General features: G+C 40.4%; 1 protein-coding gene across 1 annotated transcript; it reads left to right on the top strand.

Annotated features, from left to right (window-relative positions):
- Nucleotides 1–5230: 5230 nt before the first annotated feature.
- Nucleotides 5231–26599, top strand: RASSF8 (Ras association domain family member 8). The gene is made up of 4 exons (XM_077807457.1): nucleotides 5231–5348; nucleotides 20324–21210; nucleotides 24832–24976; nucleotides 26417–26599. Exons 1-4 carry the CDS (start codon nucleotides 5231–5233, stop codon nucleotides 26536–26538), a joined length of 1272 nt encoding a protein of 423 aa, XP_077663583.1. The 3' UTR covers nucleotides 26539–26599.
- Nucleotides 26600–27497: the final 898 nt, after the last annotated feature.

Below are 27497 nucleotides of genomic sequence, written 5' to 3'. Positions count from 1 at the left end.
AGTCATAGTGTTATATTATGGGCCAATAAAAGACCTACTTAGTTGGTTGGTACATGGCAGTAGTCTTAACCAGATGAGCAATTGCAGTATTTGTATTCGTAATACTTGCATATGCAGGTTGTGTTTGAAATACAATCTTATGTGTGGGAAGTATATTTGTTTAAACTGTTAAATCCCCCTGTGGATTAATTTTACACGATGCTTACTGAAAAGAATGTTAGTGTGTGTGAAGTAGAATTCTTAAGAGTCTTGACATATATTACTTTGAGTTTAAAGAGTTGAACATATTTGAGATCTGCTTTTATTCATACATTTGGAATCAAATATTCACTCGTCCTTGTTTTTGTTTTTTGAAATATGTATTTCACACAGTTGTTTGTGTACGCTGGACAGACTTCACAGCCGAGTCCCTCGATGCTGCTTCAAAAGGGCCTGAATCACAGACTTGAGTGGGAACTGGTTCAGGCCCTATTTGCATGTTGGGGGGGCAAAGGGAGTCCTTTGTTGGCTCTGAGTCACACCCTCCCTAATGAGGATCAGTATGCCTCCTGAACAGCACTTCAGATACCTCCCAGTTGTAGCAACAAGATGCTGGGTTTAAAACTGAATAATCTCTTCTATATTATAACTATTGGGATGGACTCCTATTTTGTTACATATAGAAGCTGATGAATGTTTGCATCCTAAGAAGAATGCAATTCATTTTACAAACTGTAAACTGTGAACTATTTAGTATTTACTTTGAGTTTTTTCTGCCCCAATTCTGCCTGCAAGCACAATTGTACTAAATCCATCAGCATCATCAAATTCCAGCTGTTTGTGCAACCAGGCCCTTTTTTTATCTTTTGCTAATCTCCTCTAAGTAACTTTCAGATCTTTTTTCTTTGTCCCTGTGTTGTCCACTTTCTTGATACTTTAAAAAGTCTTCTCTTGTTTGATCACCTTTTATCCATGTGGGATTACACAAATATTTCAGTTTCCTTTGCTGAATTAACTTGGTTTATTTTTCTCCATCTGTTTATATAATTCAGCTGTCATTTACGATTTAAAAGGCAAACCAACATCGCTAGTATCATATCTTAAGCCATCTAGGTAATGCTTCCCTGGAGTTTACTTTGAAGTCTTTGAAATTCAACATCTTCACTGTCCTGGCAAGAAATTAACTTTTTGTGGGACATGATCCAGACAGATTTGTTTCAGCTCGCGCTTGCTCTCTCTCACACACACACTCACAACCTTGGAAAGCTGAACTGTTGCAAAACCACATTTATTCAGAGCTATAGTTAGTTTGAAACTAAAGCTGACAACCCTTGCATAGTTTGACTGTTACTAATGAGGGGGTAGGTCTATACTGGCAGCTTATCACAAGAAATAGGCAAGGAACAAACTGTTCTTATGAGGTGCTCACAAATTAGTTCTCCCAACTTTTTTGTTTGCTGTTCCTGTACTTCAGTTCAATTCTTTCAAATGCCAGCATAGTGATGAATTTGGGAATACATTTTATATTGCATTTCTGTTTACTCAGAATTAAATTTTAAAATTGAAGAGGAGTATCTTTTTTTCTCTTGGGAAGTTTGTTTTTAATGTTGGATGTGGTGGTGATAGAATGCAATGGGCCAGTTCTTCAGCTGGAGTAACCTGGCATATTTTTACTGAAGGCAATGGAAATACACTGAATTATGCCAGCTGCAGATCGATGCAATTTGTCTCTGTTTTGGTAATATATTCAATGCAGTATATGTGAAAGGTTCAGTATATGTGAAAGTGTCTTCCCAATGTCCTTTCTTCCAGATCGGGAGCAAGTGAGATGCGAAGGTAGTTCAATGTCCATAGACTCAAAGATTTGAAGCATCGTGATCATCTAGTGTGACCTCCTGCACATTGCAGTCCACAGAACCTCACCCACCCACTCCTGTAATAGACCCATAATCTCTGGCTGAGTTACTGGAGTCTTCAGAACATGATTTAAAGACTTCCAGTTACAGAGATTTTTACTACTGGCCGGCACCGATGGGTAGGGTTGCAAGGTGTCTGATTTTCGACCGGAGCACCCAGTCGAAAAGGGACCCTGGCAGCTCCAGTCAGCACCACTGACCAGGCCGTTAAATGTCTGGTTGGCGGTGCAGTGGGGCTAAGGTAGGCTGCCTGCCTGCTGTGGCCCGGAAGCAGCGGCATGTCCTCCCTCTGGCTCCTACGCGTACGGGCAGCCAGAGGGCTCCACAGGCTGCCCCCGCTCCAAGCGCCGGCTCTGCAGCTCCCATTGGCCAGGAACCATGTCCAATGGGAGCAGCGGGGGTGGTGCCTGCAGACGGGGCAGCACACAGAGCCACCTGGCTGCGGCTCTGTATAGGAACTGGAGTGGGGACATGGTGCTGTTTCTGGGAGCTGCCTGAGGTAAGCTCGCTCTCGCTCTCTCTTTCTTTCCCACGCCCCCAACCCCCTGTCCCTACCCTAATCCTCCTACCGCCCTCTAAACTCCTTGATCCCAGCTTAGTGCGCCCTGATCCCCCTCCAAACCCCTCGGTTCCAGCCCAGAGCACACTTCTGCACCCACAGCCAGAGCCCTCACGTCCTCCATGTCCCAGTCCAGAGCCCCCTCCCACACCCTCAATCTGTCATTTCTGGCCCACCCCAGAACCTGCAGCCCTGCCCAGAGCCCATACTGCCTCCCACTCTCCAACACCCTGCCTCAGCCCAGAGACGCCGGAGGAGGGGCCAGGCAGGGGTGTTCGGTTTTGTGCGAGTAGAAAATTGATGGGCCACATGCCATTGTAGGCAGGGTCATCATACCATCCCCTCCATAAACTTATCAAGCTCAGTCTCTAAGCCAGTTAGGTTTTTTGCCCCCCACTTGGAAGACTGTCCAGAACTTCATTCCTCTGGTGGTTAGAAACCTTCAATTATTTTTCAAGCCTAAACTATTTTAGACCAGTTTATGTCCACTTGTTCTTATGTCCACATTGGTGCTTAACTTAAACTCTTCCCCCTCCTTCATATTTATCCCTCTGATGTATTTATAGAGAGCAGTCCTATCTCCCCTCAGCCTTCTTTGGTTAGGCTAAACAAGCCAAGCTCTTTGAGTCTCCTCTCATAAGGTTGGTTTTCCATTCCTTGTAGCCCTTTTCTGCTCCTGTTCCAGTTTGAATTCATCTTTCTTAAACATGGAAGATCAGAATTCCAGATGAGGTCTTACCAGTGCCTAGTATTATGGTACTAATATTTCCCTGTCTCTACTGGAAATACCTCTCCTGAAGTATCTTAGGACTGCATGAGCCTTTTTCATGGCCACATCACATTGACAGCTTAGTCATCCTATGATCAACCAATATGTCCAGGTCTTTCTCCTCCTCTGTCACTTTCAAATAATAAGCCCTCAGTTTATAGCAAAAAATCTTGTTGTTAGTCTCTAAATGTATGACCTTTCACTTTGCACTATTAAATTTCATCCCATTTCTATTACTCCAGTTTACAAGGTCATCCAGATCTTCTTGTATGATATTCCGGTCCTCCTCCGTATTGGCAATACTTCCCAACTTTGTGTCATCCGCACATTTTATTAGCACAGGCTCATCTTTGTGTGTGCCAAGATCAGTAATAAAAATGTTAAATAAGATTGATCCCAAGACCAATCCCTGAGGAACTCCTCTAGTAACCTCCCTCCAGCCTGACAGTTCTCCTTTCATTATGACCCGTTGTAGTCACCTCTTTAACCAGCTCCTTATCCATCTTTCAATTCTCCTATTAATCCCCATCTTCTCCAATGTAACTATTAATTTCCCATGTGGAACTGTATCTGAAATCCAGGTAGATTAGATGTACTGCATTTCCTTTGTCTAAAAAAATCAGTTATCTTCTCAATTAAGGAGATCAAGTTGGTCTGGCACGATTTACCTTTTGTAGAACCATGTTGTATTTTATCCTAATTACCATTCACCTGTATGTTCTTAACTACTTTCTCTTTCAAAATTTGTTCCAGGACTTTGCATACAATTGAGGTCAAACTAACAGGCCTGTAGTTTCTTAAAAGTAGGAACTGTATGAGCAATTCTCCAGTCATGGGTACGACCCCTGAGTTTACAGATTCATTCAAAATCCTTGCTATTGGACTTGCAATTTCATGTGCCAGTTCCTTCAGTATTCTTGGATGGAGGTTATCTGGGCCACCTGATTTAGTCCCATTAAGCTGTGTCTGTTTCTATGTCTGTTTGGTCTCTTTGCTGAGTCTGCCATCAATGATGCAAGGTAACAGTGGGTTTTATGATGTGGATGCTTCTGCAGTAGGAACTGAACAGTGATCACCAAATTGCTTCATGAAGTGAGTAGGGCTAGAATTTTCAAAGTATCCTAAGAGTTAAGCACCCACATTCCACTGCATTCAATTTCAAAAGGGAAGAGGTGGGGTCTGAAGCCCACTCTAGGAGCAATCAGTTGGAAACCACTACCTATTTAAGCTACTGAACTAGTGCCAAAAGATTCTGCAATGAGTTACCAATCCTTTGAGAGATCCAATCAATGTATTAGGGCCTTTTTATTTTATTTCTCATTTTTATTTTAGGAATTACTTTCTGCCCATTTCTCAAAATGTTGAGTGTTCTGTTTGTAAATACTTGCCAAGTACTATATGGCAGGCAAAAAACTTGCATGAAACCTTAAACTTTATTACTTTAGAGTAAATTGATGTTGCTGAGGGAAAAGAGGAGAGCGAGTAAAGAGACACTGGTAAAAATTAAAATCATATTTTTTTAAAAACTGTTAGTAAAGCTGCAGGTTATTAAAACCATATGAATTTTTAAAATGGGGTTTACTCTCCCTTATTTCTGCTAGGTTTTTTAATTTTTATTTTGTATGTGTATGAAATTTTCTCATCTTGAACAGGAATTAGCGGTTTCATTTTCTTGTTCTTGAGACCTACCACAGTGCTGCTGTGCTAGGGTTTCCAGCCCTAAAAGAGAATGCAGAAATGCCCTCAAAATGAGTTATTTAAAAATAAAAATTACATCTCATTCCATGTTACAAAACCTAACTCGGTTTAAAATGTTTGACTTTGAAGAAGGCCTCCCCCAACCCCATACACGTTAAGTAAATTGTTTGTAATATAACTTGTCAATGCCTTACACTAAAAGGCAGCATTATTTTCTTTTCCAGCTGATTACTAGAAGTCAGCCTCGTCGTCTTTGGTGTAGCTGTAAACATGACTTGACATCCTGATGACTACATTCATGGCTCTTGGATGATCTGGTGCACCATGGAGCTCAAAGTATGGGTAGATGGAGTCCAGAGAATCGTTTGTGGGGTCACTGAAGTCACAACTTGCCAGGAGGTGGTGATAGCCCTGGCTCAGGCTATAGGTATGCAAAAGGATTATTTGGATTGGTGGGAATGAATTGGTGTGATGTATTTTATTAAACCAGATGGAAGATAGCCTAGTCTCCTGAGGGTTGTAATACTGTAGTTTAATTTTGGTTGTTGGGTTTAGTGTGGGGGTGGTGTTGGTGGCCTGTGATATACAGAAGATCAGACTTGATGATCTGCTGGTCCCTTTCTAGACTTAAACTTTAAGTATCCCTCTTCTAAGCCCCTTTGGGTTTGACTAAAATATATAGCTATGGTGAGTCATTGGAAATTTGCAAAAAGGAAATGTATGCACATATCTGCAAACTTTTTAGTTCTGCATAAAGTTACTCTCCAGCTAATAACATGCTGCTCTTTAAAAACGGCAAAGAGTCCTATGACACGTTATAGACTAACAGACATATTGAAGCATAAGCTTTCGTGGCTTATGCTCCAATACGCCTGTTAGTCTATAAGGTGCCACAGGACTCTTTGCCGTTTTTACAGATCCAGACTAACACGGCTACCCCTCTGATGCTGCTCTTTGTTTTAGTTTGTAAATACAGCCCACGTATTTTCTTTAACAGATTTTAAGGACTAAACTGTAAGTGCTGGTTGCTAAGTACCAAGGAAAAACTGAGCTAGCATAAAATAACTAGATGTCTCTTTTACAAGCTGGTGATATTCATTGAAATTATATACATTGCAAGTATTCCTAGCTGCCCATCAACAGAGTGTAGTCTCTTCAGTTCTTCTCTTCTTAATGTTACCCTTTCATTAGCATTGTGTGGTGGTAGGTGTGTCTTGAATATCTGCTTAAGAAGTGTGTTTAGCGTTCTGGTTGCTATTTGCTAAAACAGCTTGTGTAGACATCATTCACTCGAGTACTTGCAGGGTATGTCTATCCTGGACACTAAGCCCAGGCTCGGACTTAGGTTTTATCCCCTCCTTCCATCTACACACACATCAGTCTGACCCAGGTCAGCAAGCACTCAAGATCCAGGTCCTAGGGGCTGGGTCAGAGCCTGAGTCCTATTGTGACTCAGGTCCAAGCGCTGTCATTTTGCAGCGTGGCCACAGATCTGACCACAGACCCAAGTCAGAATGTTTGCATAGTGCAGCATGGATGAGTTAGCTGGGCTGTGAGACCAGAGTCCAGCTATTGTAAGCCCAGGTTTACGGTGCTCTGTTGACACTCAAGCACGGACTTAGAAACACCGAGTTCACAAGCCTGAGTCCCACAGACCCAGGCTTAATTTGCAGTGCAGACATACCCACAGTGGCCAACTATCGGTGTTGCCAGACTCTGTTCTCAAATTTTGTAGGGTTTTAAAAAAATAGTTACAAAGTCTTGGAGCGCACTCAAGCAAGAAAACCCATGCCATGGAGAACCTCTGCTGACCCCACCTCAGCAGAACAATGATGGGCTGAGAGCAGCAAAGGTCCTCTGCCCCCCACACAGAGTCCACTATTGAGGGTTTTGGCAAGAGACCCCCCCAAAACCAGCAGCTTTGAATTCACAACCCTTTGGGATGAATAGAGCAGTTCACACCTCTCAAAGCTATGGCTTCTCTGCAAAGTCCAGCAAACATTGGTGCATCAATTACACTTGGGTCGTGTTTTCTTTGTAACAGTGAGAGCTAGAAATATACTTTATTAGAATTTTAGATTACTTTGACTCTAGGAGCTGGGGCACAGGCACATTCCTGTAACACCTATCCCCTAATCTGGCCCTCTTAGCCAGAGACCCACCTCTAGAGCTTTTTTCAGCTCTCACTATATTTCCCCCACCAACCAACCCTTTCTCTCATGATCCAACATCTTCCCTATGCTTCTAGAGCCTACTGAAGGACATCAAGCCTGTTTGATGATAATGGTTTGGTGTGTCACCCACACGCAGCACAATTTGCATTCTGCATGTACATCTTTGAAGTGAAGTCATTTATGTACTAAACTTGTATGACTTAGGCATTCGAGCCATCAAGCCAGGCATTTTAGACGAGGCTATCAGGTACCAAAATGGAAAGGGCTACTAACCCTTTAGGAGAACAGTGTATCACTGTCTGCCTCCCCTAGGCCTTCTGTAAAGCCTGCCATGAATTTTAAGATAGATTGTGCATTCTACTGGATAAAATGACATCTTTATTTTTTTTAAACTTGCACAACAAGGGGAATAATCATCTCTGCCAGCAGCAAGTTAAGCACTCCCTTATGTGCATTCATACAAATTGATTTGTCCATCCATGCAGCTTGTCAGGTGGCTTAGTCATCAGTAGCATCTGTCAGAGGGGCTTAAAAAAATTATAGCCACTTATAAGCCATCAGTGCCTTAGGAAAGCCCTCATCTGGCATTTTGCGGTAGATATGAGCCAGTCGCTATTGGCCTCCACCTTGGCTGGTTCTGATCTTAAATTTTTAATGGTGCAGAGTCTGTGTCCTACGTAAGTCACACTGGCCATGCCAAGCTAATAACCATCTGTCTCAGAGGCTGCTATTGGCATGTTTCCAAAGCTTTGCAGATGCTCTTTGTTTTTCCATTTCTAATTGTACATGAGTATGTGATTGTCTTAAATTAAAAACCATTCCAAAGCTGCACAGACCCATTAACCTGTTTATTGACCAACCTGGAATGTAGCAGGTACATCATTCATGCCAAAACAACACCAGGAGCCCTTGCAACCATCAGACTGATTTTCAGTAGGATCGTCTGATGAAAGCACTGGCCAGTGGTAACTGCCATTACCCCCTTAAAGTCATTCATAGCTCACGAATGGTCTCAAATACAATACAGCTGCCTCTTTTTCCTCACAGTACTGAAGAAATAATTTTACAACAGGTTTTTAAAAGGGCACTTGGGGAGGTTACAAAGGGGCCACTCTGCTTTTGATTCTGCACTTTGTTTCTGTTCTTCGCTACATCACTCATTCTTCCCTTTCTCCTCCCTCCTTTTTCTTGGCTTGTGCTTTTGTACTTACTCAACTTTTTCCCCTCTTTGTCTCTTGCTCTGAAACTGCCAGTCTCACCTCTGTGTAGCAGGATCTGACATGCTTTCTTCTTCTCACACAAGCAGCATCCCTCCAGCTCAGTCTCTGTCTGGCACTTTTCCACATGTATCTCTTTCCGCTCCAGTCGAATGGCTGCACTTCCTTTGTACACGAATGACTCCTGCTGTTTTGGCTCACCCAATAAGTGGTTCTCCGATTCCTGGACTGACTTTCTGTCCCAAACTCTTATTGTGTGTTAAACACCACTTGTTGATTTCTCCATTTCTTGCTGTGCTGAGTGGACTTCTACCAATCTCTTATTGGCCAAACAACCAACAATGACAGGCAGAAACACCATCTCTCCCTGAACCCATAGAAGTTTTACAAGATTCTTTATTTTACCTAAATTTCACTGGTGTCTAAACTGCTTCTCTTCATTGTTTTAATCAGTTTCATATCAACATCTTCCCCGTGATGGTGCTCATTTGTTGCTGCAGACAGAGAAGCCTGAGCAGTAATATTTTGACACCAGAACTAACTCAGGCAGTCATCACTCACTCTAGGGACCCTAACCTTAAACCCTAACCTTGATGCTTGCCTTCATCACCTCTTCCCTTGACAGTGGCAAGTTGGTGCTGTAGGTCTTTAAAAGTTATCACATTACAGGCAAAGAAATGCCATCAATCTGAGTGTTAGGCGTCACTTCACTCGACCAGTAAAGATTGGTGAAAACCTCCTCATCTCAGGAAGGAATGGAAAAATCACCAGAAGTTGCTTACCCCTCGGTAAAGGTTTTGGATGGGAAAGTGCCAGATAGAGACTGAGGTGGACACCATTCAAAACAATTGACCGATGATAGTTTATATCAGGTGAGGACCTGCTCCCTGGCTACTTGGGGCCTGATCCTGTGGCAATTAGTAAGAGTTCTGCCACTAACATACTTTGATGCAGGATAAGGCTTTTAACCTGCGCCTTACAAGTTTGTGGCCCTTTCTGTTGGCCCTTCCATGGAAAGCGCATTTCTATCTTGTGTCCATCGAGATTGCATTTCTGATGGATGTAACTGCTCAGATATGTTGTGGAAAACAGCAGACTTTTCATGTAGAATCCCATTTGTTCCCCCTCTGTATGTAGGTGTAAATAGAATACGATACTGCTCAAAGTTTTTACTCAAATTAGATTTCAGTTTCCATCTCACGTGGAAGTCAGGTTTTTTTTGTTTTTTTACATCTGGAGTTCTCCTTGGCCTTTAAAAAAACATGAAAAGTGCACAAATTTTGAACTAAATAGCAACGCTGATTTAAAAAAAACCATCAGGGAGATCATTATGGCTGAAGGAATACCACTTTTTCAGATAATACATTTTCCTATAGCTGTGTCTTGAAAGGAGCTGGAAATGATTTAGCTGGAGGAGATGATCTACACTCTTCAGTAAAGAAGTAGAACTACCAAGTTGTGTGTGTGTCCCTCTACTGAAAAAAAACTTCCCACTGGAATATTGAGGAACAATTATGTTACACCGTGCAGGTTTCATCTAGTACTATATGATTGTTACAAGGTGAGGAAAACTTAACCATGCTGGATGAGTCAGAGAAACACAATTTCCATAAAGAGAGAGAGGTTGGGTTTTTTTTCTCCAAAAGGTAAAATTAAAAACAAGCAGCTTACAGTTTAAATGGAAAAGTAGGAAGTCTCACTATGAAATGGAACTTTTTGCCAGGAGATGTGAGCTGCTTTTTCCATTGTACTCATCATTGTCTAGTTTTATTATTAATAATAATAATAATTAATAAAAAATGTCCTGCTAGTTTTCTGCTTCTTACCAGGACTAGTACTTCCAATATTGTTCTGCGAGGGGTCTTATGAACATTTCACCAGTGCAGCTTCTGATAAAGAGAATCTTCTTTTAATTCACCTTTTTTTAATGTTGAAAAGTACAAGCTAAGTTTTTTAAAAAGGAACTTAGAGGTGAAAACATGTCTGTAATATTTGTATTACAGCAGTGTTTCGAATCCCCAGACAGATCAGGACCCCACTGTACTAAGTACTATCCAGTCACAGGCCCCAGTCCTTCATTGTGGTACAAGTGAGCACAGTTGTCCACCTGTCCAGATCGCATTGCAAGTTTGGGGCTGTAGAATAAAAATGATCCCTATCTGAAAGAACATAGTGTGACCTTCCTAGCTGATTAGAATGGGAAGCCTTAGGTGGATACTAGTAATCTTTCTTTAGTGTTTTTCCATTCAAAACTCCTCTCCCTACCCTGCTAAAATATGACCTATCCTCCAGAGGAAGAACAATGAATATTACTGTCATCAGTACACTTGTCCTGTTTTTCAGTAGTGATTTCCTCTGACTCCTACCCCCTATAACCACCCATTGCATTAGCTATGATTTCCATCCCCTCCAGGGAATAAATGGGTCCTTAATAGTCAAAACAATAATGTATGTTTGTTTCATGGAAACAGAATATTTCAGTCTCCAGAAGGTTAAGTTTGAATTTCTAACCAAAGCCCTTTTATGTTTTTTCTTCTATCCTAGCCACAGTTTCCTGTGGAAAATAATTAAAATGACAGAATTGCTTTAAATAGGGATGTTTTTAGCCGTAGCGGAATATCAGCAAAACATGGGCCCATTGAACAAGAAACACAGCTGTCTCTTCAAAAAAAAAAAAAAAAATGCAGTCCATCAAAGCAATATTTTATTGGCTTCCTGGAGTGTATTTGTTTCTTTGTGAAAGAGAGATGGACTCATGAAGAAAGAGCGAAGATTTGTTAAAGTTGTTCCAAACCTGCATTACAGCATTTTATGGCTTAGCTAGGATTAGATCTGGGAAATCACATAAATGCTACCTTTTTGGCAAATAATTTCCATTGAAGAAAACACCAGAGTTGGCTGTGGAACACACCTGTTGTAAAAGCTCCAAGATGAAACTGAGTTGCACCAAATCGACAGTGGATTAGAAAAAAGGAGCACATTATTGCTTGAGTTTGGGTTTAAAAAAAATCAAAGTGCAAACTCAGGTTTGTTATTACAGAAACACTGAAGTAATCATGTAGTATAAAGTAGTACAGCTTAAAACTTGCATATGTTACTTCTAGAGAGAACAGGTGGGTGAAGTGATATCTTTTTATTGGAGTAACTTCTGTTGGTGGAAGACAAACTTTCAAGTTACATAGAGCTCTTCAGGTCTTTTATAGCTCAAAAGCTTGTGTCTTGCACTAACAGAAGTTGGTCCAATAAAAGATATCACCTCACCCACCTTGTGTCAGTAATACCCTGGGACCAACACGGCTACAAAAACACTGCAAATTAAATATGTAACTTATGAAATTCTTTGCAGTTTCTAAAGACAGAGTTAATAATAGAATGGACGTATAAGATAGCAGTGAGATGGGATGACCCCACAACTTTGTGTTTTAGAATCTGGGATATTGACTTGCTCAAATAAGTTTTCTGACTCTTTTTTCCACAGACCTAATAACACTGTCATCATATAAAATAAATTGTTTTTTGCTGCTCCTTTTAATAAGGTGGAGTGTCTTGTCTAGTAGTAGAGAATGCAACTGTGAGCCAAACTTGTTTTATCATCAAATCTGCCATGACTTGCTCTCTGATCTTGGGCAAGCTGCTTATTCAGACATCTTCTGTCTGGCTTTACCCATCTGTAAAATTGTTATATCATGTGTAAGGCTTAATGTTTGTGTGGCATTTTGAGATGCTCAGATGGAAGGTAATAGAGGAGTGCAAAGTATTTTATAGTAAAATAATAGCTTGCCTGAATATAGGGGTATTACCTTGTGCTCACACTTTCCTATTGAAGGAGGTCATCATAAGTTCAGGGCTTGTCTATATGGCAAGTTACCATGTAGCAAGGTGGGGTGTGAATCTACAGCACATCAGCTTGCTGTACAGGATTATCCTGTACGGACACTGCTACAGTCCACTGAAAGTCCCAGAGTGCATCTTGGTGTACAGTAGCGTTCTAGGACTTCTGCTGTGCTGTAGCAGTGTCCACATGGGACATTACTGTGCAGCAAAGTGGTGCACTGTACATTCGCACCTTGGCTTGCCGCACTGTAACTTGTCATATAGATAAGCCCTAGTCACGTAAATACTTTTGCCCTGTGAATAACTTTACTCACTTTTACCCATTGAATTTAATAGGACTGTTTACATCAGTATAGTTGAGAGTCTGTGTTTGGTTTTTATAAGACTAGGATCTAAATCTGATTTCCATTACTTTCTGAGATCATGGGAGCACATAGTAATTTAAACTCTCTAGTCTTTACTTTTACTTTTTTTGATTCTTTTAATCATTCTTGGCATTTAATGGAAAACGAGTTCTCAGGTAACCAGAATCATGCCTTTAAATTGCTATGGATTTAAATTGCTTAAGCCTCTGTCACTTAGTGGATCAAATGTCAGCTTCATAGTTCAAAGGTATTGAGTTCAAACCTTAAATTTTTATTAAAATTACTCGCAATTATTTTTCCATCAATGCCATTAGAGCTTTAGCGTTACTACTTTTGCTAAATCAAACAAAATCTAACCTAAAATGTTTCACACCTTTTAAAAAAAAAAGTTGATTAAAAGTACAGTTCAGCCAGTGTAATCTCTCTCTAAAAACAGCCATGTTAGAAAACAGCCTTTTAAATTGTCATGATATCTAAGACAGAGTTAAATTTCTCTCTTCTGTCTCTTTCTTGGGGTTAGAATGCCACATGTGAGAGATCCAAATAGATAGTAAAGGGACCAGATGAGTCCTATTTGTGTCTTACATTAGATATGTAATGGCTCTCTTTTCTAGCTGTTTTTATAGCGGTCACATCTTGACTAGCAATTGCCAGATTGGACCAGAGCCAAGGTCCATCGAGTCCACTGTTTTGTCTTTGACTATGGCCAGTGCCACGTGTCAGAATGAAGTGGAAGAACCGTGGTGGTAGACACCTTACACCTATGGAATAACCTGACAACCAGGAAAACTTCCTCTAATCCCCAGCAGTTAGAATTTGGTTTAAGTCCTGAAGAATGAGAGTTCATATTCCTTCCAAACTCTTGGAGGCTATTAATCCTGACTGTTATAACTCTGGATATTGTTGTTATCCCTTTTTGAATCCTAATAAGTGTTATATTATGCCAGTGAGTTCCAAAAGCTGAGTGTATATTGCAAGGGAGAAGTACTACTTTTGTGAGTTGAAAATTTGCTGTTTTTTATTCCAGGGAATGTCCCCTTGTCCTTTTGTATGATGAGAGAAGGTGAACAGAAGAACCTGCTCTACCTTCTCTATACTATTCATGGTTTGGGCCTCACAGAATGAATCTCTTCATTTCTAACTGGGACGCTCTGGGATTTTTATTTGTTCTTCTGCCCCATGTCACTGTCTCTTTGCCCAACCCATTAGCGTGTCATTCTTACCCTGGATCCTTTAGGTCCTGCTCTGTTGTTGTTTGTTTGTTTGTTTGTTTTCTTCTCTCCTTGCTTTACCCTACCACCAAAAACCCACCTTATTGATTGCACCTCTCCCTCTTTCTATATAATTTGTCCTGCTTCTCAGGGTTTTTTCTCCTTCTTTCCCTTCTCTCATTCCTTGTTCATATTACCATCTCTTCTTGATCCTTCTTGTCTTGCACTGGTTGGCTTATGAAGACTGGGGATGGTGAAGTCACTGATTTTCTTTTCTGAAAGTCTCACATTCTTTCTCTCGATTCCTTCACTTACCTTTCTGTCTTTTTGTCCTCCGCTGCAGTAAGGGCCCCTACTAATCCCAAGATCTACCAATGAAAACTGTTGTGTCAGGGTCAAGAGAAGAGCCAATATCTTGGCATGTTAGGAATCCAGACTGAGGCACAAGCACAGTGCTCTTCTTCACACCTCACATCTCATAGTACAAGAGTAGATGTTGCTTCTGCAATGGGAGGTGCAGTGGGAGGGAGAGAAGCCTGGCTTGATCTGGTACACAAGCACAGCAAGGCTATTAAAGGGACATTATTATTTGTATTACTATAGTGTCTAGGAGCTCTAGTTACGGAGCAGGACCCCGCTGTGTATAAACAGAGCAAAAAGATGATTTCTGAGGGCTTACGAAGAAGGCAGGAGCACAGTTGACTAAATGTCCTTGTATTTAGTTCAAATTTGGACCATCCCATTGAAATCATATTCTGTGCTTTCATTATCATTGCTACTGATACTGTTTATTATTTGTATTGTGGTAATAACTAGAGGCCCTAGCCCAATTGCACTGAGCAGAGATATAACAAATGCAGATGGTCTCTGCCCAAAAGAGCTCAGGATGTGTGTATCACACATTGGGCAGTGCAATTGTGAAAATGTGTTGTTTGATTTTAAATGCAGTATTGGTGGTCAGTTGTATTACAGACCCAGCAAAGGTATTTCATGGGAGTGGAAATGGTACCACTTTTACTTTGAACTTCCACTGGTTTTTAACTAACAGAAATAATCCTGTGTGGGATGATTGTAACCGAAGTGCTAAACTTAAACAGAGGGTTTAAAATGATCACTGTTAAATAGGACCAGAAGCCTGCTCATTTTTAATTATAAACTATAGTCATGAAGTATAATCTACAAATCCACATTTTTCAGGTTAGTTTAAAAAAAACCTTAATTCCACAGTAACTGTATTTCATTAGTTTAATCATAGTTCCATGTAACTGTCTCTCTCTTATACCCTAAAACTTAGGTCAATGCCAGACCAGCAGTAGAGTGGCCTGCCATGCAAGGTGCTGGTGTTTAGGTCCTGACCCTCCAGTGTAGCAGTGGCTGGCACAGCTCACTTGTTAAAGCTAACTCTGGCTGTCTGAAAAAGGGATGTCTATGAGCTATAGAAGGAGCTGGGGCCAAACCTCTATACATGATCTTGCCAATTTTTAAAAAAAAAAATACAAGCTCATACTTTCAGTCAATGGAAGTAATTTTATATTAAAACTGCGAAGTACAGTCCTTATTACACTGTGTACTTCTGATGGAAGTAACAATATTAGGCTACTAGTGGAAAAATTGTTGGCTTATGTAGGGGACCTGCATTTATCACTAGCTTCTCCTGAATTGCTGCTTGTCTGAAGGGAAATTGTGTAGTACAGGACTTCTGACTCCTTTTCTATCAATAATGAACTTACTATATCATTTGTTCCTCGATAGACAAATCATTTTCATTGGCACATTGACCCAGCAGACACGTACAAAAATAAGACTATTCTAAGATGCTACACATGTACCTTAGTGAGTAGAGAAAAATGTGTAATTGTATTGTTTGGGATGTAGTAAGCAGGCATTGTAAATAAAGATTGTATCATGATAGATATGCACAAGGGGTCAGTGTTAAAATTGTGCATGCAACCTTAGCTTTTGACATTTTATGCCTTTTGATGCTTAACTGTACAACTTTAATGTTCTCTCAACATCATTTTTTGTACGGATTTGTGTGATTAGATATCTAAACTGCACAATTCAGAAAGAAACACTATGTCTTACTGAGTCACGAGTTGCTGGCATGGAACATATGCTGCAAGAAACAGAACACAGTGAATTTTTCTTTAACCTGAGAACCGCTGGTCTTTATTAGGAATGAAAGCAGCTTGTCTTTCTTTGCTAATGCTGGCAGATTACAAACAACAATTTAGCTTTAAAGGTTTCTGATTCTGAAACGTTCTGAGGTTTGTTTTGAATGAACTTTGGTTGCATTTTTACTTGTGAATTAGCATTCTCATAACTAGAGTTTGAGGTTTGTTTACAGCAAAGAGGATTAATCTATACCATAAGTGGCCTGGAGAACAAACCAAAAAATATTTACCTGGGATAAAAGGTTATTTTGTTTTAGGGCGGCACTGGATTCAAAGCATGGTTGTTGCACTATATAAAATCACTAACTCTGCAATCTGGGCCACAGTTTTTTGTGTTGAGTTGGGACCATTAAGTTTGTTGTTTTAAGATTGTATGTTGACCTTGAACCATAACCCAAGATACGAACAGCTATGTTTTTGTCCAGCACCTCAGTAAATATCCTTCTTGCATTTTCTTTTGAGAGTGCCATGTTTATCCCCTTATTTTATCTTGTTCTCATGTTGCTTTACAGTAGTGCATTTAGTAGCAAACTGAATGGAAACTGCATGCTAAGCACTCACCCAGTGGGCTGCTGTTTAGATTTACAAGGTTTATTTGAACCTGGCTCTTTGACACAAAATAACATTCGTAGCATTACTGTGACTGTAAGATAAAAGAGCTATGAGCGTTTAGGATTAACAATGTAGAGTGCAAAGCTACAACCTTTGCTCTGAGATCCTGGAACATGTTTTTCCTCTCCTGGATTTGTAGTGTTTAATTTGCCGTGGTGAACTGCATTAGGCTTGATTTACCAATAGTGACATGGATGCTTAGTACAAACTCTTAAGATACTGCATGTTAAATGTAGAATATTTTGGGTTGGCAAATCTACAACTGTGTCTCTTGGCACATTGGCTCTTTTTCAACTACCTTATTCCAATAAACATTAAAACTGATTCCAAGAATTTCAGCCAAATAGATTGGTACACTGATAGAATTTCTTCCAGTGCCTATCTTGAGTCACTATAAAGAGGTTTTTAGTTTTGAATTTGACCTGCGGTTTCCATTTTTACTTGCCTCATTTTGTCATCTCTTTCATGGGGGTGGGAACAGTGGGTACTCTTTACTTACATACCCTCTCCTCTCTGAGGAAATGTATTGAGACCTATTCTTCCCTTCCCTCTTGCTAACTGGCTAAATATTATTAATATGACTATATGCAATGTTGTTGTAGCCATGTCAGACCCAGGGTATTAAGGAGACAAATTGAATGAGGGAATATCTTTTATTGGACCAACTTCTGTTGGTGAGAGAGACCAGCTTCTGAGGTTACACAGAGCTCTTCTTTGGTGTGGGCTACCTTAAGAAGAGCTCTGTGTAGGATCAAAAGCTTGTCTCTCTCACCAACAGATGGTGGTGATCCAATAACTGATCTTACATCCACCTTGTCTTGTTAATATGACTAGTCAGCTCTAGTTTTCTCTCTTCTAGTCAATCCCTCTCAAGCTAATGTTTAGTTCCTGGGCATAGTGAAGTGGGAGCTCCCAAAGTGATACAGAAGTAATAATTTCAGACGCTTTATCTATATGCTGTAAAGCATGATTTCCAAGGATGATCTAACGATATCAGATGATATCAACTAGTTGACCTACAACAGCACTCTGTGTGTGTGCATCCTAAAAATTCTATCTGAGGGTGCTGTCTTGAGAAAATGTAATTGCAAGCCAGAGGCAAATCTACACAAGATTAAAATACCTTTTGATGTTTGGAAAGTAGTAGTGGTTTGGGGGATGGTTATCTTTGCTTTGGATCTCCCCAAATGGCTCTCTCATGGACTTCGTCTGATATAACCTTAACTCCCCATCAGTCTCTTAAATAAGGGTATGTCTATACAGCCCCATGGCAACAAGCCTCTGAATCAAGGTAGACGGGCTCAGACTAGCTCTCCAAAAAATCTGTGTAGACAGTGCTTTGAAGTTGTAGCTTGGGTTGGAACTCAGGTTCTGAAGCCTCCTGGGCTGGGAGGCTTACCCCCACAGGCTGTGTAGACATACTCTTAGTGTGTACAAAGCTGAAAAAGGGAAGAAATTCTATCCCATAGACATCCATTGTTCACATTTACCTGGGATAAGGAACAATTACAATTGCTTCGAAAAAGGAGAAATTTTAAAAAGACTTGCATTTCAGGCACTTATTAAGTGATGAAATCCAGCACTGCCTAGCTCATTCTGATTTCCCCTGAAGAATGTGTTTGAGAGGTTGTATTAAGAGAGCATGTGATTACATTTTTCTGATAACTAATAGTTATGGAGCTTGTCACAAACTATTGCACAGCATGCTTGGAAAGCAGTTAGACTCTCTCCCAGTTCTTTTTCTTAAATATAATGCTACTTTTTTAATATAATATTTTTTAGCCATGTTACACTGTTCACTCAAATTTAGCTTGTGATCCACTCTGACCCCCAGATCCCTTTCCATAGTACTCCTTTACTTTTCAATAAATTAGTCTTCACAAGGTAGGGGGAGTTCAGTTTTATTTTTCCCTACCTGTGAAGACTGATTTATTTTAAAATAACAATAGTGTTTAAAAAATAATGCGGCGCGGGAGTGGGGAGAAGAAGACTAACATGTTGGCTTCATATGCAGTATTATAGATCGGCTTGGAAGGATTAAATTTGTATTGGTAAATGTTGGTGAATATCAGTTTCACCACACACGCACACCAACTGATGGGGGAAAAAAATTTCTGTAGAGCTAATTGAAATTTAAGGATAAGCAGTATTTTTCCTACTTTGCCTGAGAAAATATTTGAGTCTGATTTAAGGATATTTACTTTATATGTTTTGACATGTGATGTTGACAGTTTGTTTGATTATAAAGCTTTAACTTTTTGAATCTCAATATCTAAATAATTGGCTGATCTCCTACCTATTTTCTAGCCCCTTCCATAATTTCATGCAACTGTGAACATTTTAATCAATAAAAATGGGGAAATGATTACAAATAAATATGAATATCCATTGAATTTATAAAAAATAAAAATCTAATTCTGTTGAATCTAATTATAGAGGAATGCAAGGAGGAGATGACCCTGGGTCATGAATAAATATGTAAGGGATAATTTGGTGGCAGCAAAAACATAATTTATTTTCTCTATTGAAAATATAACCACATTACATTGTAAAGCCAGCTGCTTGGATAGAGGTCAGAGATCATCACAGCAATCGTAAAAGGATTCAACATATCGGAGCATTTTTCTGAATCCTCTGAAGCCCAAAAAAAGATCTGATTGGTCGCTGCTATGTAAATTTTCTGAGCCAGGTATCCGCAATCACCAAGTTTGGCATCCTCTAGTGGTGTCTCTTTAGCCTCGTCTACTGTATTGAAGTCTGGACATGGTTGTCAGCAATCACATTAATTAACACAATACTGATCATGGCTTAGACTAGAATAATGCTGTGTCAGCATCGTCTTGGTTAACTAAGGATTTAATTGTGGGTTATGGTCTTTATAACAGTGGCCCCTATCTGATGACTTTTTGTCCAGGTGAGAACACAGAATTTAATTTTGCAAATTATGTAGGTGGAGAGAGAAAATATCCTTAGAAAGTTTTCTAGTCTCTGATTTGTCATTTTCTAATAATAAACTCTCATCTTTTCCCATTGCTAGAATTCATAGTTAATTGGGTCACTGTTATAATGTAGACTAAGTGGCTTGCTATATTGAAATGCAAAGTGAAAATATGATTTCTTGTCCTACAGCTTCCATGAGGTATTATGTTTCAAATCACAAATTCAAAGGAAATCCAGTACTAATTTGTTCATTTACTCTTGTATGCTAACAGAACTTGTCTTAGCACAATTCATGACAAAAAAGAGTCGGGGCACCCACTGTATTACTTTGCACAAAATTTTTCAAAATAGATGTTATTGCCTTCACTTAAAACCTGTTCTAGTATAGTAGATTACTGTCGTCTTCTGTGTTGGAAAGCACTTTGCTTGTTATGGGTGCAATTGCAATCTAAATAATAATAGATTAATGCTGTGTAGACGAATAATTTTTAAAGCATTGTATTGGAGGTACATACAAAAAAAGATCTATGCTAATCCTGTTGTAATTTAGAGTTGTACATCTACCTCCCATATACCACTTCTTAAACGTACTCTCTAAAATCAGTGGGAGACTAATGCTCTGACACTGAACTTGGGATATTGAGTTTGATCCAGGAACTACTGGATGAGATTCTATCGTGTGTGATGTTCAGGAAATCAGACTAGATTATTGTAATGGTTCCTCCTAGCCTTAAAATGTATGATTGGATTATTTAGACTATGCAGCACTCTTATAACTTGTCAGTATATATCCTTAGCCAATAGTTCCCTCTGTTGGACTGTTTTCGGTATTACACATGCAATTTTCACCTTTCTCATTATTCTTTCTCCCCTAGGTCGTACTGGAAGATACACATTGATAGAAAAATGGAGAGATACAGAGAGGCATTTGGCACCTCATGAAAATCCTATAATTTCATTGAACAAATGGGGACAGTATGCAAGTGATGTGCAGTTAATATTACGCCGCACAGGGCCATCTCTCAGCGAGAGGCCGACTTCAGACAGTGTTGCTCGAATACCTGAAAGAACTTTGTACCGACAAAGCTTACCTCCATTAGCCAAGCTAAGGCCTCAGAATGACAAATTAATAAAAAGGAGAGAGCCAAAAAGGAAATCTTTGACCTTCACTGGGGGTGCAAAAGGATTAATGGACATTTTTGGGAAAGGTAAAGAATCTGAGTTCAAGCAAAAGGTGCTCAACTATAAAACAACAGCTGAAGAGTTGAAAAAACTGATCCACCTCCAGACTGAGAAGCTTCAGTCCATTGAGAAGCAGCTGGACTCAAACGAGGCTGAAATCAGGTACTGGGAACAGAAGTATAATTCCAGCCTGGAAGAGGAAATTATCAAACTCGAACAGAAAATCAAAAGAAATGAAGTAGAGATTGAAGAGGAAGAGTTCTGGGAAAATGAACTGCAGATTGAGCAAGAGAATGAGAAGCAGTTGAAGGAACAACTCCTGGAGATCAGGCAAAGAATCCTGGAGTGTGAGAGCAAGTTAAAAGACTATATGGTTCAAATCCACAGAATGGAGAGTGGCCTTGAAGCAGAGAAGTTGCACCGGGAAGTTCAGGAGTCGCAGGTGAATGAAGAAGAAGTCAAAGAGAAGATTGAGAAGATGAAAAGTGAAATTGATATTCAGGGCCAACAGAGTCTGAGGCTAGAAAATGGCATTAAAGCTGTAGAAAGGTCATTGGGCCAAGCCACCAAAAGATTACAGGTAAGAACATTTTTTTCTGCCTGGGGAAAGATAGCAGGTTTAAGTTTTAATTAGTCAAAGATCTGACAGAGCTGGTTAGAAAAACAGGGGAAATCTTCCATGATGATGTTTGTGAAAAATTTGTCTGTCTTTTCTCCATGAGAAATTTTCAGAATTTGCAATTTTTGGACCAGCCAGTCCTAATCCCATGACATAAGTGATTGTCTCATTCCCCTGCCCCTTAGTCCCTCAGGTTAGATGATAAAGATTTTTGTGTGCTTGCTCTTTAAATATTCAGAGGGACTCAATTACTTGAGGAATTAGTGCTGAATGCAACACGGAACATTTCACCTCTAGTTGCAGGTTCAGTGGCAGGCAGTAGGGTTGCCAGGTGTCCAATTTTCAACCAGAACACCCGGTCGAAAAGGACCCTGTCTGCTCCGGTCAGCAGTGCTGACCGGTCGGGACATTAAAAGTCTGATTGGCACAGGGCTGGCAGGCTCCCTACCTGGCTTCATGCAGCTCTCCAGAAGTGGCGACATGTCCCTGCAGCCCCTAGGCAGAGGCGCTGCCAGGGGGGCTCCACACGCTGCCCCTGCCCTGAGCGCTGGCTCCGCAGCTCCCATTGGCCGGGAACCGTGGCCAATGGGAGCTACGGGGGTGGCGCCTGCGGGCAGAGGCAGCACCCAGAGCCATCTGCCTAGGTGCCAAGGGACCTGCCAGCAGCTTCCTGGGAGTTGCCTGAGGTAGCAGCCACCCAGAACCCGTGCCCCAGCCCTGAGCCCCCTCCTGTACCCCCTGCCCCTCCCCAGAGCCTGTACCTCCTCCCACACTTCAACCCCCTACCTCAGCCAAGAGCCCCCTCCCACACTCCCAAGAACCCCTCAGCTCCAGCTCAGAGCCTCCTCCTGGAACCCAAACCCCTCATCCCTAGCCCCACCCCAGAGCCCACACCCCCAGCCTTGGAGAAAGGGCAGGGCCTGGACGGGGCCGCAGAAGAGATGGGGGCAAGAGGTGGGGCAAGGGCGTTCGGTTTTGTGCAATTAGAAATTTGGCAACCATAATTGGTAGTGACCCAAAGTCATTACCATCTTTTGGCTGTTCAGGACCTGTGTGAAATCACGGAGTGGTCTGAGTTCCTAGTGGATGAATGTCCACATCCAACATAGCCGCTTTTACCACCATATTTGGTATTCTGATTTGGCTGTATTGGCAGAGGCCTGGACCCTCCTCTTACACTAGGAATAGGCCCTTTTTAAAAGTCAGCATTTTGAGTTACATTGGGATAATGAAGGTTGAAGCTTGCGCTACCTGTCTGTCCTTTGCCTTTTTGAGGCTGAACTTCTGTCTGTCTAGTGCTGCTCTCCAGAATCTTCCATGAGCATAGTATTTAGAAAAAAGATGCAGATCCAAAAGTAGTATCAGAATGGGTGTGTTAAAGTAACTAATAGGTTATAAAACAATTGTTTGGAGACTAGCTCTTCCTTTTTCCTACCTGACTTGTTTGAGTTCAAGATTCTGTTTTCTGTCTACCTCAAGCAATTATAGAGCCCATGTCACTGGAGAATCAAGTCACTGTTTTTTATTTCCTGCAAAAGTTAATAGTGTCACTTGGACCTAAGTAGAGCATGAAATAATGAATATAAATGGAGATCCAGTTTGTAGCAAATAGTGGCAAGGGGGGATACAATGACACTGGGAAGCAAATTTCCCTATTCCTGGTATGTCTAATATCCCAGGCACCCTAGAATTAAGGCACTCAGTTTCAGTTAGTTATAGCACTGTTATTTATTTTAATATCCTGTACTAAACTGCTGCTGCATTCCACGGTAGCTGAGTAGTGTGAAGTGATTCTGCTGTCACTATGTAAAGGACTTGGGGATCCTTAGAATCACAGGTTCCAGTACCGTATCAATTTAAGCTGTTTTTACTAAATAAAAATATGGTTAATATGGGCATCTGAAAAAAACACATGAAAACTCTAAGCATATATGTTTAGCCACCCATCCCCAGCCTCTAGTGACATTACAAATTATCCTTTTAGTTACTGTGATACCCGGAGAACCCCCTTTTCATTTATTTATTTTAGTTAAATAACAATGCTGATAACATCCACTGAGGCTCACTCAGTTCAGACTCCCATTCTCACATGCTCTGGCTGTCGCAAGCAAATTCCTATTAGGCTAAATTTTCAGCGCTTGTTCTCAAACTAAAGATTTTTTTTTCCAGAAAGTTTGAGCAAAATCAGTTCAGCTGTGTTTGAGTTATGCAAGGGAGAAGAGGATATATGTTTCTCTATAATCTCAGATTGAAGTGTTAGTGCTCACATAACTAACTGATTTGAAATTAGAAATTTTAAATGTGGCTTGTTTTTTATGGTCTTCGCTGAATAATAAGGAAGGGAAGAAAATTGGTTCAGTAGTTCTAAGGGTATGAACATGTAAAGTCAGCATTTTCATGTATGCATGTGAGAATTTCCTAATCACTCTTCTCCTTCTGTATTTTTAAGGACACCTTCAGTCAAGCATGTGCTGTGATTTAGTAATTTTCCTTTCTTTCCTTGCCATTGGCATTTTTAGAAAAGGAGATTTAAAATGCAAAAAAAAAGAGCATTGATGCAACATTAGGTGTGAGACCTCAAGGGAAAAATTTCAAAAGCTCTTAAGTGATTTAGGAGCTTAATTCGATGGGACTTAGATACTTTTGAAAATTTTACCCTCCAGCACTCAGAAGTCAGGAAATTCCAAAGGCTGAGGTTATTCACACTGTTGGTATTGCCACTTGCATGTTTTTAATGTCTTCTGATCCTCTTCCTTTTGTTTAATGAATGCCTCAGTGCATTACTGTTTTTGTGTCTTTTATAGGATAGAGTAAACAAATACAGAGTTAACATTGGGGGGGGAATATCCATTTTTGGAATTTCCTGACACTTGAGTGCATGTTTTCAGAATGTAAGATATTAATGCAAGCTGAGATAAAATAGATTCTGAAGAATTTTGGCAAAAATCTGTGAGGACTTATTTTCTTATAACCAGAGCAATCTCTGAAATGTACTTGCTAGACACTGTACACACCCATAGCAAAAAGCAGTCCTTGCCCAGAAATGCTTACAGTTGAAATATGCAAGACAAAGGGTACAGAGAAAGGAAGTATCCTCGCCATTTTACGGATGGGAAACTCAGGCACGGAGGTATTAAGTGACTTGCCCAAATTATACAAGAAATCTGTGGCAGAACCACAAATTGGAGCCAGATTTTCAGGGTTCTGGCCAGTGCCTTAAACAAAAGGTTAGCATCTGTAGCATTCAGGATATGGATTATCAGGGCCTCTTGCTGCTGTTGTGCTACATTTCTGTTCAGGTGACTTGAGTAGTGTCTGAGAGAGGACAAGGAAGCAAGTATAAAGATCTGATAACTGCTAACAAGTAGATAAGTGCACATGACTCAGTATCATTTTACTTTTATAAGTTATGCAGCAAACCATCTTTCAAAAAAACAATATCTAAAAAACTAGTAACTTTCTATTTACCCATCAAAGAAAAAAAATTACTTGCCCCAGAGACAAATGGATGGATAGAATTTTGAACGGCTGTTCCAGACTTACCCACCTCTAAACAGACTTGTTTTCCCCCTTTCTGTTTAGGACAGAGAACAAGAACTGGAGCAGCTAACGAAGGAGCTAAGACAAGTAAATCTCCAACAATTTATCCAGCAAACAGGAACAAAGGTCACAGTGCTTCCAGCAGACCCTGTTGAAGTGGAGGCTTCTCTCACACAGCTCGAAAGAGGTACAAAATTGAAAGTTTTGTAAGGGAAAAAAAAATACTCTTCTCTCTTCCTTTAACACTAATACACTAAACATCAAATGAACTCTTTTTATATTGAGGGACTAGCAGATAATGATAACTAAGTAGCAAGAGTATGCTATGCAGGTTCTCTTTTCATACATTAAAAAATCACACACACACACCCACCGCCCTCTGAAATATACTCATGCAACTTATGGTTGTGCCAGTGATGCAACCACTGTTGTACCTAGCAGGTAACTGAGCTTGTGCTGTGACAGCCCTGCAAGTCCTCCCTGGACCTTCATCTCAGCCCATACCTTCCACTTTTCAAAAATCTTCTGCAAACACTCCTTTTTCCAAGGCCTTTATTGTCAACCCTCATGTAGAGCCCTTCTGCTAATGATGCCATGGTGTTTCTTTTAGGAGGGCGGGGAGTTGGTAGTTTGGGTGCGTATCTACATGCATCCTACTGTATGTGTGCACTGTCTGGGGGTGTGTGTGCGGGGGGGGGGTATATTTTCAAAGCCAACTAACAAACAACTCACATTAAAATGAGTGGCAGTTGTGTGTCTAAATGTCAACCGTTCTACAGTCACCTGTGTATCTATTCTATGTAAGGTTTCAGAGTAGCAGCCATGTTAGTCTGTATCCGCAAAAAGAAAAGGAGGACTTGTGGCACCTTAGAGACTAACCAGTTTATTTGAGCACAAGCTTTCATGAGCTACAGCTCACTTCATCGGATGCATGCAGTAGAAAATACAGTGGGGAGATTTTATATACACAGAGAACATGAAACAATGGGTGTTACCATACACACTGTAACGAGAGTGATCACTTAAGGTGAGCTATTACCAGCAGGAGAGGAGGGGGCAGGGGGAAAACCTTTTGTAGTGATAATCAAGGTGGGCCATTTCTAGCAGTTGACAAGAACGTCTGAGGAACAGTGGCGGTGGGGGGATAAACATGGGGAAATAGTTTTACTTTGTGTAATGACACATCCACTCCCAGTCCTTATTCAAGCCTAATTTAATGGTGTCCAGTCTGCAAATTAATCTGTTTTTGAAGTTTTTTTGTTGAATTGCCACTTTTAGGTCTGTAATTGAGTGACCAGAGAGATTGAAGTGTTCTCCGACTGGATTTTGAATGTTATAATTCTTGACGTCTGATTTGTGTCCATTTATTCTTTTACGCAGAGACTGTCTGGTTTGTCCAATGTACATGGCAGAGGGGCATTGCTGGCACATGATGGCATATATCACACTGATAGATGTGCAGGTGAACGAGCCCCCTGATGGCGTGGCTGGTTCTATGTAAATGGCTATGGTTGTGCTGCACCCAAGTACACTGGTACACCAGGGAATAAGCGTGTTCTCTAAATGTTACGAATAATATTTAGTAATTATTAAGGAAATCAGACTAATTATCATCTTTTTTGTGTAGAGACAACATTTCAGTCTGGGTCCCTGAAACGCCCAGGTTCATCAAGGCAGCTCCCCAGTAATCTTCGAATTCTACAGAATCCACTGTCGTCTGGTTTTAACCCTGAGGGCATTTATGTATAACAATATATACCTCTTCTGGAGAGGACCTATGAAGGTACCATGGACAGTAGAAGTTCCTTCCTTTCTGATTCTACCAACGATGAATGAAAGAAGCTTTTCCTCTTTAAGCCACCACATGTTGCGTTTCTTCATTCTACACACCACGTGGAGCCATACCCCCTGCACTGATGCAAAAGAACAAAGGAACTGTGTAGCTACCCAGCTGGCAATGTTGAAGTTACTGTCCAATAACTATTGATGCAAAAGCCTTCATTTGTATTATTGCTACTTCAGAAGCATTTAGAAAAGTATTACTCGATGTATAGGCATAAATAAAACACTGACTGAGCAGAGTGAAGGAACCTGTTTGCAACTGGTTTAAGGTTTAATTTATTCCATGCAATCCATGGTGGTGTGAATGTTGACCTTTACGGTGTTTATTTTATTATTTTAAACTTGTGACTAATTATATAATATCGTATTTCTCAGTCTGACCAGATGACTTTTTTGTGTGTATAAATGTCCAGTGTTTCATCACATTAACAGTTCACAAACACAGGAGTGTTGTGGGGGTGCTGTATCTTTAAAATAGTCTCGAACCACTGATTTTGTTTGTTTCGTTGTGGATTATGATGCATCATCACATTCATTGCTACCTTTTTAGGCTTGAAAGATGAGTTTGTGGGATTAGCTTCCTATTGATTCTGCCTTGAATGAATCATTAAAAGATATTATGGAATTTAAAGCTGGCTTGGTAAGGATATTTCCAGCATATGATTGAGGATGCACTAGTTAGACAGTATTTTATTATATAGAATGTATATTTGAGATATTGTGCCACGCTGTGTATGCCTTTTGAGAAACAATATAAGGGGTCTTCATCATATGTCTTACTAAAAGGGGGTGTGAGGCTTCTCAGTGTGTGGTTTTTTGACTTTTTTTTCACCAGCAATGACAGTGTTCTTATTTTCCTGTAAATG

The sequence above is a fragment of the Eretmochelys imbricata genome, chromosome 1, assembly GCF_965152235.1.
Source record: "Eretmochelys imbricata isolate rEreImb1 chromosome 1, rEreImb1.hap1, whole genome shotgun sequence".
Lineage (NCBI taxonomy): Eukaryota > Metazoa > Chordata > Testudines > Cheloniidae > Eretmochelys > Eretmochelys imbricata.
The sequence above is the reverse complement of the archived record's forward strand: the minus strand, read 5'-3'. Positions and strand labels throughout refer to the sequence as shown.